Genomic DNA, 13,717 nt, shown 5'->3' with positions numbered 1-13,717 from the left:
GCACCAGTGGTGCACAGGGCGAACTGAATCTCTAGCATCGAGCCGAGCAGAGGCCATTGTCTCTTTTCTAAACCCTCCCCACACAGAGCCGGCAAGCTGCTGCCATATCTGAGACTCCATCAGCCCGGGTACCACTGTTTAATGCACCTTGGAGACCCCCAGAGACTCCGCTGCACCCAAGCTGCTTTTCCGCATGCATGGCCGGTCTTGGCTCTTGCTGCACAACTTCCTAAATCCTATCAAACAAGTAACAGCCGGCCTCACTGAGCCCCAGGCCCGGCACTAGCAGCAGCCAGCCTAGAGTCACAGCTTGGCTTTGCCTGCAAATCTCCAAGTCCAGCACAAGTGGCAGCCATCTCAGATTGCTTTATAGCTCAGGCAGGGTGGCCCCAAGCAAAACACAGGTGGGGGCTGACCTTGTCCTCCACCACCCAGGACACCCCAGGACCTGCGCACCCAGTGGGCAGCCACAGACCACGTCAAAGCATCAGCACTTGCCCCTGCACAGCAGATCCTCCACGGAGGGCAGAGGTCAGTGGTCAGTGGTCACAGCCAACACTTGCAGCTGATTGGCCTGGGTAAATCCCTCCCACTGACCTGCCAACAGCAATCCAGGCTCACCTATAAGAGGAGGTGTACTCAGCCCACATGAAGGGTACACCTGAAGTACCCAGCTTGGGTGGTAGGAGAGGCTGTACCACTGCATCCTACAGGGCACCTGCTACATTAGGGCCACACTACCAAGACACAGAGTCAAAGCAGCTCTACCTAATACATAGAAACAAACACAGGGAGGCTGCCAAAATGAGGAGACAAAGAAACATGGCCCAAATGAAAGAACAGATCAAAACTCCAGAAAAAGAACTAAACGAAATGGAGATAAGCACAGTGTCAGATACAGAGTTCAAAACACTGGTCATAAGGATGCTCAAGGAACTTAGTGAGGACCTCAGCAGCACAAAAAAAGATCCTGTCAGAAACAAAGGACACACTAACTGAAATAAAGAACTAAACTTACAGGGAAAAAACAGTAGAGTGGATGAAGCCAAGAATCGAATCAATGATTTGGAACATAAGGAAGCAAAAAACAACCAATCAGAACAAGGAGAAAAAAGAATCCAAAGAATGAGGGAGGTGTAAGCAGCCTCTAGGACACTTTCAAAATGTCCAGCATTCGCATCACAGGGGTGTCAGAAGGAGAACAGAAAGAACAAGTGATTGGAAATCTATTCGAAAAAATAATTTTTAAAAACTTCCTTAATTTAGTGAAGGAAATAGACATGCAAGTCCAGGAAGCACAGAGAGTCCCAAACAAAATGGATGAAAAGAGGCCCACTCTAAGACACATCGTAATTAAAATGCCAAAGGTTAAAGATAAAGAGAGAATCTTTTTTTATTGCTTTAAAGATTTTGTTTATTTTTAGAGAGGGGAAGGGAGGGAGAAAGAGAGGGAGAGAAACACCAGTGTGTGGTTACCTCTCCCGCGCCGCCTACTGGGGACCTGGCTCACAACCCAGGCATGTGCCCTGACTCAGAATCAAACCAGTGACCCTTTGGTGCGCAGGCCAGTGCTCAATCCACTGACCTACATCAGCCAGGGCTAAACAGAGAATCTTAAAAGCAGCAAGAGAAAAGCAGTTAGTTACCTACAGGGGAGTTCCCATAAGACTGTCAACTGATTTCTCCACAGGAACTTTGCAGGCTAGACTTACTGGCAAGAAATATTCCAAGTCATGAAAAGCAGGGACCTACAGCCAAGATTGCTCTACCCAGCAAAGCTGTCGTTTACAATGGAAGGGCGAATATAAGAGCTTCCCAGAGGAGGAAAAAGTAAAGGAGTTCATCCTCACCGAACCATTATTATATGAAATGTTAAAAGGACTTATTTAAGAAAAAGAAGATCAAAACTATGAGCAGTAAAATGGCAAAAATACGTATTTATCAACAATTGAATCTAAAAAACAAACTAAGCAAACAAGAAGAACAGAAACAGAGTCATGGATACACAGAGAGTTTTGATGGTTGCCAGATGGAAGGGGAGTTGGGGAAATGGGTGAAGAGGTGAGGGGATTAAGAAGCACAAATAGGGCCCTGCCTGGCGTGGCTCAGTGGACTGAGCACCAGCCTTCGAACCAGCGGGTTGCCTGTTCGATTCCTGGTCAGGGCACGTGCCTGGGTTGCACTGAGAGGCAACCACACATTGATGATTCTCTCTTTCTCCTTCCCTTCCCCTCTCTCTAAAAATAATATTAAAAAGAAGAAGCACAAACAGGTAGTTACAGAATAGCCATGAGTGCACTATAGGAAACCAACAAACTTATACACCATCATCCATGGACACGAACAATGGTGGGCACATTGCCTGAGGAAGTGAGGGGGTGCTGGGTGGAGGGGGGCCAAGGAGGAGAAATCAGGACAACTGTAACAGCATAATCAATAGCATGTAATTTTTTTTAAATCCTTGAGGTAGAGATAAAGGTTGAGAGAAAATAGGTTAAAGATAAGAGTCAGATAACTAAGAAGTAAGTCAGATAACAAAGAACTAAAAAACTGGGCAGCTCTTTTTTAACTTTGGCTTTTCCACTGGAATTGCTTTCTGAGAGTCCAAACACAGCCTTTTGCTGGATAAATGAGAGTCTGAACTCATTCGGCTCTGAAGGTAGGGGCACCTCGCCCCCGGCTCGGATCGCCGGTATTTCCGGTGTTCTTGGGTCACTGAGAATCTTCATGGAGACGCCACGGGGCGGCGCTCACACCAAGCAGGAGGCCCGTAGGGAACAGGAAAAAAAAAAGTGAGAAAATGGGCCCTGGCTGGTGTGGCTCAGTGGACTGAGCACAGGCTGAGAACCAGAGGGTTGCCTGTTCGATTCCCAGTCAGGGCACATGCCTGGGTTGCAGGCCAGGTCCCCAGTGGGGGCCACATAAGAGGCAACCACACACTGATGTTTCTCTTCCTCTCTTTCTCCCTCCCTTCCCCTCTCTCTAAAAGTATATATATATATATATATATATATATATATATATATATATATATTTTTTTTTTTTTAAGTAAGAAAATGGGCAAAAGAACTGAACAGACGCTGCTTGGAGAAGACACTCGGGGGAGGGTCCGAGGCCCCGGTGGGAGGGTGGAGGTTACACTCACTTCCTCCGGCAACCGAATGGGAATGAATTACCACCAGAACACAGAACAGTCCCCCTGAGTAGCCACCCGAAGACTACTCTACAGGGAAGACTTAGAACTGAGAAACTTATGGAAGCGGCCGCGTTGAGGCCATCCTAGAGGCGGTTTTGGCAGACCTGGCTTTTGGTGGAGCGGCTGGGGCAGCATCCTTCTGTGTAGTCTAACCCACCAGATGCGCCCAAACCCGATCCGGTGCTGATATTGGAAAAAGGTCCTGAAGCGCAACACTTCGAGGGGCTAGGCGACCGTGTTAAGGAAACAGCAAGATCGGAGGGATGCGCTGGTGTATCCAAGGGTTTGACGTTTCAGCACAGGGCACTGCTGTGTACCAACCTCTCCCTCGGGAGCTCACGAAACGGTGAAGGGCTCGTAGCCCAACACAAAGGAAAGCCGCTTCTCGTCTCCTTTCTTGTTGCTCTGGAATATCCGCCCTCACACACCGAGGACCGCCCACGCAGAGTGCCCAGGCCGAGCGGTGGCGTGCAGGGATTCGGGCTGCATGGCAAGGAGGAGCCACTGCGAGGGGGCCAGCGCGTTTTCTCGTGGTGCCCTCCCCGGCAGCCTTCCTGGTGCGGGGCGCTTTAGTGTTGGTGCCATCCGAGAAAATGAAAGAACCCCGAATGCTGGTGTTGAAGGTGGTTCATCGGGAGTTTAAACTGAGGAACGCGTGTATTTCACCCATGAACCATACAAGTTACATAGCTGCCATTTATATACACTAATGTTTGTTATCACTGTTCGTATTTTAAGTGGTAATTCTGCAAAAATGCATTAGCTTTTTCAAGGGGTTAAATACTAGAAAGCAGATAAAGGTGGGTTTTCTTCCTACCTAGACTCCAACTCACCTTTTTCTTTTTTAATCCTCACCCAAGGACATTTTTCGTCGCTCCTTCCTCCCTTTTTTTTAAAAAGAGAGAGGAGCCCTGGCTGGCATAGCCAAAACTCAGTTCGGGACTGGGCAGATTTCCTATGAGAGAGAGGAAGGGAGAGAGAGAGAGACACTGATGTAAGAGAGAAGAATGGACTGGTCGCCTCCTGCACATGCCTGGACTGGGGATCGAACCTGCAACCTAGGTAGGTGCCCTGACCAAGAATCAAACCTGCAACCTTTTGGTTACCGGATGATGCTCCAGCCAACTGCGCTACACGAGTCAAGGCTCAAACTCACCTTAATGAGACATTTTATTTATAATTGGCATATCTTACTTCTATACGGTTAATATCATTTTCTTAGTTTTGCAATGAAAAATTAAAATGTATAATCTTAAAGTATAAGAAATAAAAGTATGTTTTCTTAAACTGCTCTTCTTTTCATATAATTGTCTTCCTATCTTTTAAAATCACGTAACGTGACACATGTTTCTTAAAAGCTTACCGTGAGATGTCCTCATTTTATCCGTGGGCATACAAGTAAGCTTCCTTCTACAACACGGCTGCTAGGACAGCTCAGGCAAGCGCCCTGCAGGTTTACGGTGCCATGTGCTTTAACCGGCACAGAGTCCAGATCTCACGTAAAAAACTGATAATAAGGCCCTGGCTGGTGTAGCTCAGTGGATTGAGCACGGGCCTGCGAACCAGAGTATCGCAGTTCGATTCCCAGTCAGGGCACATGCCTGGGTTGCAGGCCAGTTCCCAGCAGGGGACACATGAGAGGCAACCATACATTGATATTTCTCTCCCTCTCTCCTTCCTTCCCCTCTAAAGATAAATAAATAAAATCTTAAAAATAACAACTAATAATGAATTTAATGACACTATAAACCTGTACTTGGCAAATATAAAGATATAAAATGGCATATCTGGGGGGGCAGGAGAGAGTGAAGGCAGAGGAAAGTATGGGGAGATCAATTGTGATGGAAAAAATAAAATAAAATGGCATGTCTGCTAACTTATCCTTAAAATAAAATGCTGCTGCCCTGGCCAGGAAGGTCAGCTGGTGAGGGCACTGTCCCAACACGCCAAGGTTGCGGGTTCGACCGCTACTCAGGGCACACACGACAATCAATCAATGATGCACCAATAAGTGGCACAACACACCAATGTTTCCCTCTCTCTCAAATCAATAAAAATAAAAAAAATAAACGTTTTTAAAAATTAAGGTAAAATTTTGCTAATGTGAATATACTTTGAAACAAAAAAAAAAAATCCTTTTGAAAATTGGCTTGTATATTCTGTGTGGGCCAAAAGGAAGTTTAAACCTTTCTGAGCACCAGTGGTCAGCAGAGAGCTGCGACGTCAGCCCGCCGCACCCTCTCGGAGCGGCCAGATCCCCAGACTCAGACGAGAGCGGCGCAGGCGCAGCGGGCACCCTTCCCACTGCTGGGGCACCCGCAGAGCAGCCACTCGGGAAGACAGTCTGGTACCTTCCCACAAAACTAAAGCCCCTCTTAGTTACTTCTATTGTACTCTATATTCCCTTAATTACAGCAAAACAAGTGTAAAAAATTTGGTAGGTACATGCAAGCAATTAAAGCAAAAGTAAAGTGGAAAAAAATCACTATGACCAAAGTCCCAGTACCTCAAGAAAAATACAATCATCACTGGGAACGGCTGAAATGAGAACAGCTGGGATGTGCTTCCGAGATCAGGCCAAGCCAGCCACCACAGGCTGGCTGCGTCACTGCCCCTGAGAGCCTGGTGGCGGGAGGCACGTGGCAAGGGGGCCAGCCGGCCCTGAAAGGAAGCACAGAACGACAATCAAACAGCTCCACACCAGCCTTGGCTGATGTGGCTCAGTGGACTGAGCACTGGTCTGTGAGCCTAAAGGTCTCTGGTTGGATTCCCAGTCAGGGCACTTGCCTGGGTTGCGGGCCAGGTTCCCAGCTGGGGGCGCACGAGAGGCAACCAGTTGTTTCTCTTGCCTGTCAATGTTTCTCTCCCTCTCTTCCTCCCTTCCCCTCTTTCTAAAAATAAATAAATAAAAATCTTCAAAATGCCCACACCTGGGTAAACACAAGCACTAGAACAGCAAAAAGCACACAAAGAAATAAGTGTCATTGACAAAGCAGAGGCCACGCCCCCTTGAGCATCCAGATCAGTTAGGAGGCTACGGTTTCCCCTGCGGGTGCCCAGTGGGTAATGGAACACTCAGCTGGCTTAAGAGGAGGCTGCAGCGCAAAGCCTGGGGACTTTTCAACAGGTGTATCTCCGGCACGTCCCCTGCCAGTGGCCGGCCTGTGCCAAGACAGTCCAGGACAGACAGAGCTGGAGGAACCGGAAACTGCCCCCTGCATTCTCCAACCCCCTTGTACACCTGGATTTTTAAAAAGGTAAAAAGATAACCCACTGAATGGAAGAAAACCTTTATAAATCATACACCAGAGAGGAAACCTGTATGTAGAATACTGCATCGAAGGAACTTACAACTCAAAAATAAAAATGCACATAAGCCAAGTGAAAAACAGGCCAAGGGTCTGGAAAGACATCTCTCCAAAGATGTACAAATGGTCCATAAGCTCACAGATACTCAATATCATTAGTCATCAGGAAAATACAAGCTACAACCGCAATGAGACACCACTTCCCAACCACTAGGATGGCTAGAATCAAAAAGACAATAATAACACCCTGGCTGGCATGGCTCCGTGGATTGAGTGCTGGCCTGCAAACCTAAGGGTCGCTGGTTCGATTCCCATTCCAGGCAACCTACAGACAACCACACACCGATGTTTCTCTCCCTCTCTTTCTCCTTCCCTTCTCCTCTGTTTAAAAATAAAAAAACACAGAAAGAGACAATAATAACAAGTGCTGGTGAGCGTGCGGAGAAACTGGAAGGCCCTCATGTTGCAGTGGGGGGGGGCCGCAGAAGAGCGCAGCCTCTTCAGAGTGGCAGCCCCTGCAGCGGCTGAACAGAGGCCTGGGGGAAAGCAGCGGGACCCCGGGGCAGGCAGCCGCTCCGGGGGTCCGAGGGCGACAAGCGGGGGTCAGCCTCCTGCCTGTGGCTGCTTCAGTGGAATGGTGTAAGCGAGCCCTGTCTGTGCACGTAGGTTACAGGCACAAGTTAGGAGGCTACAGTTTCCTCTGAAAAAAATTTTTTTTAAGATTTTATTTATTTAGAGTCCTGGCTGGTGTAGCTCAGTGGATTGAGCGCGGGCCTGCGAACCGGAGTACCACAGTTCGATTCCCAGTCAGGGCACATGCCTGGGTTGCAGGCCAGTTCCCAGCAGGGGACACACGAGATGCAACCGTACATTGATGTTTCTCTCCTCTCCTTTCCTTCCCCTCTAAAGATAAAAAATCAAAATATTAAAAAAAAGATTTTATTTATTTAGCTTTAGAGAGAAGGGAAGGGAGGGAAAGAAACATCAGTGCGTGGCTGCCTCTCACATGCTCCCCGCCACTGGGGACCTGGCCTGCAACCCAGGCATGTGCCCTGACTGGGAATTGAACCAGTGACCCTCTGGTTCTCAGGCCAGCACCCAATCCACTGAGGCACACCAACCAGGGCATAAATTAAAATTTTTTTTAATTCTCAAAAAAGGAAAGAACGAAACTGTAAAACTGTCATTCTCAAGAGCATGAGATCTTACTCCTCGACATATATTATCAGTTTGACTCAGATAAACACAAAAATTCTCTACAGCTTGGATGTTTCTCATCCTGACCCTGAATTACCACACAACCCAGCAATTTCATTCCTGAGTAAACTGTTTATATTCTTTTTTTCTTCTCACACCAACCAAGTCTCTAAGCCTCCACCACCAGCTGGGTGTCCCACAATGCACTGCGGTTTTTGACCTGGAGGGGCCCAAAGTTAGTGTGGACCCCACAAGACTGGCCCACCACGGATGCCGGCCAGGAATCCCAGAGCACCTGCAATCCTGCCGATGCAGGTGTAAGTCTGGGGTTCCCCATCAACCCCAGCCACAACCCCCCCTCGGGCAGGACACAGCACAGGAAGGGCTCCCAGGCTGCGCTGCCGTCACTGACCAGAGTCTAGTGCCCTGGTTGCCAGGAAACCCCTTTTAACACTGAGGCAGGATGGACGGCGAACCCAGACAGGCAGCAGGAGGGAGACGCCGAGTGACCTGGCAGCCCTGGGCCCGGTCGGATGCCAGTGCAGGGGCCCCAGCGGCACAAAACCACCAGGCTAACGGGGCAGGGGTCAGCCCTCGAAGTCCCACGTCTCGTCCCCACGCTCTGGGAAGAAAAGCCTCAGAAACTGGGCTTTCGTCCTGAGGCCCGCAAGGCTGGAAAGGGCCCAGAACCCGGAGGAAGGAGCCCATTGACACCGCTGGGTCTTCACAGTGCCCCCCTCCTGCAGCCCCCAAAGCTGGCACCACCTTTACCCACCAGTCAGTGTGTAGCTTCTCCACGCCGTCCTGCCAGCTATGTCAGTCCCAGGATCTGGGACACGCTTGCCATGCTAGCCTTTGGCTGCCCTCCCTTTCACCGCCCTTACCTTTCCCCTACTTTGCCCTGAACCTGTGCCTTTTATCTCACACCTCTCCCCACGTCCTGTCCTGCCCTCACCACCCGGGCAAAGACCATGAGACTATATCACCAATAAACCAGCTTGCACACGGATAGATTTGCTGGTCTGCAATTCTTTACGACAGTGGCAAGAAGAACCAGGTCTCTCTGGAAACACGACCTTGAAGAGACGGTGGGTCCAAACTTGCTTCCGGCAAGTCTCTGGGCAAGATGGTGGGAACAGAAGCCCACCATCTCTGGAGTGACCGAGTGCAGCTCGGGTCCAAAACAGTTCCAGGCAGGGGCCCGCCTACCGGCAAAGCCCAGGGAGGCAGAGAACCCAGGCCAGCAGCCTCATCCTGGCGGGGCCAGGCTCTTCCCAGTTCCCAGCTCCCAGCTCCCAGCTCCCAGCTCCCAGTTCCCAGCACAAGGGTCACAACCCCACTCCAGTGTCCGCTGCAGCCTCCCTACTAGAACGTGGCAAGTCTCCTCCAGGGCCCCACCCCACCCCCACATCCTCCCCAGCAAGCCAGCCCAGTGATTCCAGGAGGGATTCTTCACATTCAGACTCTGTCTGAGGTCACAGCCCTGCTCTCTCATAAACAAATGAGACAGGAAGCAAACAGAGCCAAGGCCAGCTGGTGTGTGTGTGGAAGAAATGGGCAGGGCTGTGAACACACCCAGGGAACGGGCAGGGCTGTGAGCAACACCCACCAAGGCCTGCCAAGCAAGGTCAAGGCAGCCTCCCCTCCATCAGGCCTTCTGTGTTACGCAAGCACACACCTGTGGCTTTACCTGCCATCCACCCATGGAGGTCTCATAAACACAAGGCCAGCCACAGGCCCAGATGCAGGGCCAGGCTGCCTCCTCCATGCAGGCTCCTTTGTTTGGACATCTTGGTTGATCTCAAACACTGAACCTTTGAGGTACTTGTTTCTTCTCTTCCCACGCTTTACGTCCCCACTCTTATGTTCGAAGCAGAATCCAGGGCTCAGGACAGGCTCAGGACAGGCTCCCACCCTCAGCTCCCCCTCCCGCCCCCAGAACCCCACCGAGTAGCCCCAGGTGAGCTGTGTAATTTCCAGATCCAGATAAGCCTCCAAGCTTCCCGATGCTGACTGCTGAGGGGCACCTCGGCCATCGCAAGAAGCACAAGGGTGGACCCAGCCACGGCCCTGGTGTTTGACAGGAGGAGCCACAGGAAGCAGCAGGCCTCTGGCGTTGGGCAGAAGGCACCTGGGCTGGAAGAGCGTCCTGCAGCAGGTGTCAGGAGGGCTGGGAGGGAGGCAGCCTGGAGCTCCAGGCTTCCGGACAGCAGGGGCTCCAGGAGAGGGGACCACCCACAGCCCCTACTTCAGACAGTGGCTCTCACGCTCCTGCAGGAGCTGGGCCAGCCGCCGGGTGGGGGTCCTGGAGCTGATTTTCCTTTTATTCTTTAATTGTGGAAAACACTGAAAGTTTACAAGGGTAGAAGAAAAAGGAAATGACTCCCCAAGCCCCACCAAAGAGCTCCAAACCATCAACTCTGGTTCCTCTCTGCCCCCACCTGCCCCCCCCCACACGCTACACGAGTTTGAAGGAAACATCAGACATCACAGCTTGGCATCCACCAATATCTCAGACTTCCCTATAAAACACAGGTGGCAAACACAAGGCCCGAGGGTCGAGTCCGGCCTGGACCTCGTTTCTACCCAGCAGCAGTGGCAGAGCCAAGCTCTCACTTAACTGTTAAGCACTGAAATTAGGTCCATGGCACTAACATTCACTGGCCCATCCGCTAGATGCCACGCGCTTTTCTAGGCACTCACGGGACTGCGGCCCTCACCTTGAGACGTGTCCTAGGTCTGCCTCTAAAAGCACGGGCAAGTGTCCCTGACTGGTGTGGCTCAGTGGATTGAGCGCCAGCCTGTGAACCAGGGAGTCGCAGGTTCAATTCCCAGTCAGGGCACATGCCTGGGTGGTAGGCCAGGTCCCCAGTTGGGGGCGCACAAGAGGCAGCCACACATTGATGTTTCTCTCTTTCTCCTTCCTTTCCCCTCTCGCTAAAAATACATAAATTAAATTTAAAAAAAGAAAATTGAGCATACCATTCATTACAGAAATTTTCTTTTAAAAAAGCACTGGCAAGTAAGTGAAAGATAACCTGCAGACCACGCATGTCTACCTGCGAACCAAGGGTTCGGTGTTGCCTGCCCTGGGCCGGGCTGTGTTCAGGCCCAGGCCTGCCTCCGTCAGCTCGGGTGTCTGAGAGCTGACCACGGTCCCCGGGCAGCTCCGGACTCTTAGGAAACCTACCAGGAATTCCAGTTTTTAAATTCTTCTACATACTGCACTGTCCCATTAGGGAGGGGCCGGACACAGGAGGCTAGCCACATTGACATTCAGATAAATTTAAATGAATGCAGTTAAGAATTCAGTTTCTCCGTGTCTGGTCACATCTCAAGCTCTCGCTGGCTCCGTGCAGCCAATGGCTGCCCTACTGGGCAGCAAAGACAAGGAGCTCACTGTGCAAAGTTCCAGAGCAGCCGCTGCCCCGCTCACACCCTCCCACCACCTGCGACTGGACACACCCTCAGCCTCGTCCGGACTCACACTCAGGGGCTCTGAGTAGGGTCCACACTCACGCCGTGACTGAGCTGCACAACAGAGTGTGCATGGACGCATGGGTGAGAGCAGGAGGCCCGGGCACCGGGGCACCAGGTGGGAACAGCCCCCCCAGCTGCCTTCGGTCACTGCTCTCCTCAGCCAAGCCTTCACCCTCTGGGAGCCCCATGTCCCGCCCTCCCCTGCCATAAAGGGACAGAGTAGGGACAGAGGCCTCTGTGGGTCCTCCCGGGCCTGATGTTCTGAACTCCACAGGATACGTGTAATCCGCTAACTAGATGTTCATTCATATTACTCCAAATAAACCAAAGGACAAATGCTCTTCTGAGACTTCAAATGCAGTCCCCAAACCTGCACCTGCAGGGCTGGACCCAGGGGAGGGAACAGTGCCACACAGCGGCCTGGCTGGCTCAAGTCCGGTTCTCGGAGACAAAGGGCTCCCTCTGGGAGTGTGTGTTTACAAATGCCGGGGTCTCTGCCACAGGCTGTACCCTCACAGCGACACTGAGCAGGGCACTATGATTATCTCCAATTCACAGAAGAGAAACTGGAGGCCCAGCAGGGTTAAGGAACAGGCCTAAAGCTACACAGCTACAAGAGGCAGGGCTGGGGTTCGAACCCAGGCTACTGGCCTCCTGGGCCCGTGTCCCACTTCTGAGACAAAAAGAGCTTCCGTTTATTTACAGTGCGCCAGGCACGGATGTACTTTCTTTTCTTTAACACTTAGAACAACCCACAGGAAAATGGGGGCACAGGAGGGTCTGACAGGCAAGGGGCAGAGGGAGAATGCACACACGGGCCAGGGACTGTGAGGCCGGCCCCGACTCCGCCTGGCCGGGCCCTATCCCCGCAGTACCTCCTTCCACCCACAAAGCACGCGACCACTCCTAATTGTCCAGGATGGCGGGGTTTGGGCATCCTCCCCCTGCTGACCTGTGAAACCTCGTAAGGCAAGCACCAAACGTTCTAGGTCCCTGTCCCTTTCTCAAGGGACTTTGCTTCTTGGAGGTGTCCAGTGAAACTTGTTAAATTCATGGGCTTGGCCGTCCTGGGCCAAGAGGCTCCTCTTTCAACACAGGGTGTCGGCTCAGGTGTCCTTAAAGGGCTCCCCACCCTGATGTGTCCACTCTCCCCATATCTGGCAGTCGTGCTGGACCCCTAGGCTCACTTCCCAGGTATGCTGCCCAGCACCCACAGCCTGGCAGCCAGAGCGACAACATGCAATTATGAATACGCAAGAAGCAGCTGGAAAGCATGGTGAGTGTGCAGGTGTGTGCACACACAGAAGTCTCCGTGTGTAAAGCTACCCCCAAATCTATCACCTGTTAGAAGCTGGAGAGGATCTTATAATTATCGTTTAAATTAAACTTACTGAAGTAACATCAGTTAATAACATTATGTAAATTTCAAGTGTTTTTTTTTCTTTTTGCTTGATATTTATTATTGTTTAAAGTAAATGTATTGGGGTAACACTGGTTAATAACACTATGTAAGTGACAGGTGAAAAGCTGGTTTTAAAAAAGACGGTACATATAGACCTGCTGTTTATTATGCTGATGAGGTAAATAAAAGCCCAGCCTTCCAAGAGCAGACTGAAGTCAGTACCCTCTTTTGTGGTGGAGTGCAGTGGAAATAGCACAGTGGGGCTGGAGACAAGCCCCCAGAGAAGCTGCCCTGCCGCCTGGGGCCAGATGACCTACAGAGGCCCTGGGTTTCCTCCTCCGCACAGCAGAGGGGCGGCATCCCTGCCTCCTTCCCCGGGGAAAGTGGACAAAGCCGGTGAGGTGAGAGAGACAGGAGTAGCCCTTCACAAAGGATGAACCTCAAGGTCACCCAGCCAATACCAGGCAGAACCTGACTCCAGGCCTGTCTCTCTCCAAATATCATTTACTCCTGTTCCTTTTGCCCCGGGAACTTGGAGTGGATGGGGTCAAGACAGCCACACAGACCATAACGAGGCAAACAGAGCAAGGCTCCCGCAAAGATTTCTTCTCCCTAGAAAAGCTAAAACTGACCTTGAGGTCAGCAAAGACCCTGGACTAGGCCAGAAAAGGGGGTGCGGTCAGGTCGCCCCACTGATCCAGCACTTACTCTTCCAGGGTGCTGTCAACATACACGAGAAACTAATTTGGCTTGGGCCCTAGGCCAGGGTAATGGCCCAAACCTGCAGAACCCATTGCAAAACAGCAACCCGAAGCCGCTCTCACTCTAGGAGGTACCTGAAGCAGGACAGGCCCTGCTCCAAGCCCCACTGCCTACGCGGTGCCGCCCCAGACTCGTGCCCTTATTCAGCCCACTATCAAATTCCAGCGTGCCCGCTTCCGATTCTGCCCAAGAAAATGGAGAGTAAGTAACCTTGAGGCTGCCCTCCATCCTCCTGCGGGCAAAAAGACAGCTCCCTATCTCGCACTTCCTCTGGGGGCCTCCCTCTACCCGGTTCCCCTGGAAGAAGGCAGGGGTGGTACGCTGAGAACAACCGTTTGTCCCCACTGTGTAAGATGCTTCCAGGCTCAGTGG

At 51.3% G+C, this 13,717-nt stretch overlaps 1 protein-coding gene across 4 annotated transcripts in view; it reads right to left on the bottom strand.

Moving 5' to 3' along the window:
- The window catches only part of ACOT7 (acyl-CoA thioesterase 7), a 78,717-nt gene that overhangs the window by 56,587 nt on the left and 8,413 nt on the right, over positions 1-13,717 (bottom strand). Inside the window, exon 1 of one of the 4 annotated variants that reach the window (XM_053660569.1) lies at positions 8,778-8,866. The exons of 2 other annotated variants lie outside the window; for them this stretch is intronic. In XM_053660569.1, the coding sequence (XP_053516544.1) occupies positions 8,778-8,851 (74 nt within the window). In that variant the 5' untranslated portion in view covers positions 8,852-8,866. Of the gene's footprint in view, positions 1-8,476; positions 8,542-8,777; positions 8,867-13,717 lie in introns of those variants that run through there. One more of the 4 variants, XM_053660570.1, reaches the window with a different exon arrangement.

The sequence above is a fragment of the Artibeus jamaicensis genome, unplaced genomic scaffold (assembly GCF_021234435.1).
Source record: "Artibeus jamaicensis isolate MK-2021 breed Jamaican fruit bat unplaced genomic scaffold, CSHL_Jam_final scaffold_847, whole genome shotgun sequence".
In the NCBI taxonomy this organism is placed as follows: domain Eukaryota; kingdom Metazoa; phylum Chordata; class Mammalia; order Chiroptera; family Phyllostomidae; genus Artibeus; species Artibeus jamaicensis.
The sequence above is the reverse complement of the archived record's forward strand: the minus strand, read 5'-3'. Positions and strand labels throughout refer to the sequence as shown.